General features: G+C 41.0%; 1 protein-coding gene across 1 annotated transcript; it reads right to left on the reverse strand.

Annotated features, from left to right (window-relative positions):
- Positions 1-219: 219 nt before the first annotated feature.
- Positions 220-2,449, reverse strand: LOC112590942. The gene is made up of 2 exons (XM_025334557.1): positions 1,119-2,449; positions 220-523 (listed from the first exon to the last, which is right to left on the reverse strand). The coding sequence occupies exons 1-2, from the start codon at positions 2,447-2,449 to the stop codon at positions 220-222; spliced, it is 1,635 nt and encodes a 544-aa protein (XP_025190342.1).
- Between the last annotated feature and the right edge of the window lie 1,658 nt (positions 2,450-4,107).

Here is a 4,107-nt window from a genome sequence, read left to right on the forward strand (position 1 = left end):
TACGGTATTACTTCGTTCAGTTACGTATTGCTACTTTTATTAATGAAATCTAATTGTTGTTTCGAATTTGTAAATCACTGGTAAATTTTTGGTTATCAATTTCTGCTCTCATTTGATTTTAATAATGATTTATGATACTCTAGTGAGTTATGGTAACTAAATGATTCTAAAGCTTTTCCAGTTTGTAACGGTTTTAACTAACAGTCCCAACTTTTGATGTCAATCCTCCACCTCGACAGAAAACAACACACAACCTTCAAATAGCCATTCAAATTGCTGAATAAATCCATTTATATTTGAGCAACCAACTTCTTTGAAATTTGAAATTTCTTTTTCGGAAACAGGGAATTTATAGTCTTCTGAAGGTGTCCAAATCAAATTTGAATCGAAACAAGTCAATAGTTTCGTTGCAGGTTTATTCATATAAATCTTAATAATGTTGGTGCACAATCTGGAATTGACATTGATAATTTGTTTCTGGAGATGCGTTTTCGCTAGTTCGTGGTTGTGATTGGTTATTAAACTATTTTCGAAATAAAATTAAATATAATAATAATAATAATTTATAATATTATTATAAATATATTATATTTATTTATAAATTAGTAATTTATTGTACTATACTCTCATCATTTCTAGCTGGTTTTGAAAAACTTTCAATGTCCATTTTGATGTTATTTCTAACAATCTAACGTAACACTATAACTAACGTCTCACTGTGAGCTTACAATCGTTGTGTACGAACTACGATTATAAACAACTTTTAAAATACCCGAAATCCGTTATCGTGTAATCTCGTGTTCTACTAATTGCGGTCGAATAAAATATTATTGTGCGACTTGTATGCTCTATATGACTATACTTATATTCATACATTTATTGTCATTATATTTAATCGATAACGGCAACGATTACGAAAGTCGATAAACAGCAAATGTGAAGACAACACTATATTATATTACTATAGTATTGTACTATTATGTTATGCATTATTATTTATTATAAATAAGATTAGAAAATATGACATATAGGTAAAAGATCAAACATGAAAAACACGATTTTTTCGGCCATGGGGGGGGGGGGTTTGAACCCCCAAAACCCCTCCTTTGCGCACGGGCCTGGTCAAAGTTCCTGTGGACGTCCGGAGGCGCACGACACGCACAACACCGTCGGTACCTGACACTGTTTCTAAGATACGGGCCATTCGCCACGTTAAAGGCGGTGATTGTGGGTCTTTGATAATAACAATATCATTCACTGCCAGGTTGGGAGCATCAGCCGTCCATCGTCCTTTTGTTTGCAAGATTTGAAGGTACTCGTCCCTCCAGCGACGCCAAAAGGCTTGAGCGCATTGGTTGAGCAGCTTCCAACGGTTATTCAGTGAATATTGAGTGGGCGCTATGACTTCTTCTAGTGGCGCCAGTAGTGGTTGACCAATAAAAAAATGTTCTGGTGACAAGTAGTCAATTTCACTAGGATCGGTAGAACTTGAGGTGAGTGGGCGCGAATTTAATATAGCCTCCACACGGCACAATATGGTGTTAAACTCTTCCAGAGTAAACGTATGCTCTCCCATGATGCGGATTAAAAGTTTCTTGGCTGATTGAACTGCCGCTTCCCAAAGGCCACCAAAATGCGGGGCGCCGGGGGGATTGAAATGCCAAACAGATTGTATAGATGCTGACAGTCGACTTTGGTTGTCACGATGGTTAATAAGATCCTTGAGCTGGGCTGCGGCGCCAACGAAATTTGTTCCACAGTCTGAGTAAATATCCGTAGGAAGGCCACGACGGGCTACAAACCGGTTGAGCGCGGCAATAAAGGCATCAGTGAATAAATCAGATACAACCTCAAGGTGTACTGCTTTAACTGCGAAGCAGACAAATACCGCTATATAAACTTTGTATTGACGCGCCTTCCGAAGACGATGCTCTTTCATCAGTAAGGGCCCTGCGTAATCAATCCCTACACGGGAGAAAGGGCGACATTCGGTTACGCGCGATCGCGGTAAATCTGCCATAACCGGTTGCGGATTAGCGCCCGACAGTCTGACGCAACGCGTACAGTGACTGATAACCGTACGGATTAGAGTGCCCAATGACATGATCCAATATTGACCTCCCAAGAGTGCTGTTATGACGCGGGGACCACTGTGACCGGTGATGTCGTGCCAATGCCGTATTAATAGTATGGACAAATGTGATGACTTCGCTAACAAGATTGGATGTCGTTGTTCGTTCGGTATGTCCGCGTTGGATAACCGACCACCCACACGGAGTATCTCATTATCATCAAGATAAGGTCGAAGTCGCGCAACAGACCGCGCCGATATTGGTTTGGAACAATTCAACTCATGACGAAGTTTACTGAAAAATGTTTGTTGGGAAGATTGTACAATTACCAATGATGCCGAATCGAGCTCGCGACGCGTGAGGTAACGCTCGAACATTTACTGGCGGCTACGGCAGCGCATGATAAAACGACGAACATAGGCGATGACGCGAATCATGTGCACATACGACGAGAAACGAGAGTACCATTCCGATTCTGTTTCGACGAGTAATGCAGTAGGACTCTCCTCCTTACACTCGGGGAGCTGATCTAGCTCGATGGAAGGAACATGGGTAACCCATTCGATTGTAGGTGACGTAAGAAACGCCGGACCCTTCCAAAACAGTACATGGTTCGCTAGTTGAGATGGTAGCAATCCGCGGGACGCACAGTCGGCTGGATTATCCTCCGACGAGATATGGTGCCAATGACAGTCCGGTAGTAGTGACTGTACTTGGTGAATTCTATTCGATACAAACACTTTAAATGTCACATGGCGCACGGCCAACCAGTTCAGTACAATTGTAGAGTCTGACCACGCATGAGTCTCAATGAGTCTCAACGACTTCCAAATCTATGCTAAGTGTCTCTTTGATCCGAGACATCCACTTTGCGAGGAGGACTGCGCCGCATAACTCTAATCGTGGGATCGTTGATGCAGTCATCGGAGCGAGTTTGGTTTTGGAACCTAGCAAGGATACGAGTGAACAGCCGGATGAATCTTCAGAGCGGATATAAGCAACCGCTGCGTATCCACGTTCAGATGCGTCGCAGAAACCGCATAACACAACGCGCATACCGGAGCGCGTATGAACAAAGCGCGGAATACACAGTTTCCGAAGTTCTGGCAATTCTGACACAAACTGGTGCCAAATATCACTGACGGAAAGTGGTAATGGTTCATCCCACGACACGTTAGACTGCCACACAAGATTCATGAAGTATTTCGCCAAAAATACGACCGGCGACAACAGGCCTAAGGGGTCAAATATTCGGGTCAAAGATAGCATCCCTCTTTTTGTAGCTACCAACTTCTCAATCTGGAACTCGTAAGTGAATGCATCATCATGTGGATTCCAACGAAGACCCAGAACTTTGATTCCATCCCCTTCATCAAATGGCAATACACCCTTCGCCCTGTCTTCCGGAGACACTTTATTTAAAACTGAAGGAGTATTGCTGGACCATTTCTTCAGTTCCAGGCCAGCACGGCCAAGGACAGTGATTAATGCGGACTGTAATTCTATTGCTGCGTCTTCAGAGTCGGCACCGACGCATATATCGTCAACATATGTGTGGAACAACAATGCCTTACGGACGGATGGAAATTCGGCACAGTCACAATCTGCAATTTGTTGTAACACACGAATGGCGAGGCAGGGCCGGCGCTACTTTTTGCGAGGCCCTGGGCAAAACTTTTTAACTTATTTAACCAATAATGCAATAACTATAGTTATTTATAGTTTATATTCTTATAAGCTTATGCCTATATGTAATTAAAGGCAACAATTTAATAAAAAATAATAAAAATAAAACAATTTTTTAAATTAAGTTTAATATATTAAAGAGTTAAGCTCTTCCAAAACATTATAAATTTAAACAAAAAAAAAAACAAAATTATTATTGAATATTTAAAATTTTTTCCTTGACTTTTTGGATGCAAACAATTCTATTACATTTTTAAAATCCAATGTATCTGCTGTTTCGTTTTCTATTGCAATCGTAGCCAATTCAGTCAATCGTTTTTGAGATATTGTGTTTCTGAGGTAATTTTTG

This window comes from Melanaphis sacchari, unplaced genomic scaffold (assembly GCF_002803265.2).
Source record: "Melanaphis sacchari strain LSU unplaced genomic scaffold, SCAv2.0 Contig1231_pilon_pilon, whole genome shotgun sequence".
NCBI lineage: Eukaryota > Metazoa > Arthropoda > Insecta > Hemiptera > Aphididae > Melanaphis > Melanaphis sacchari.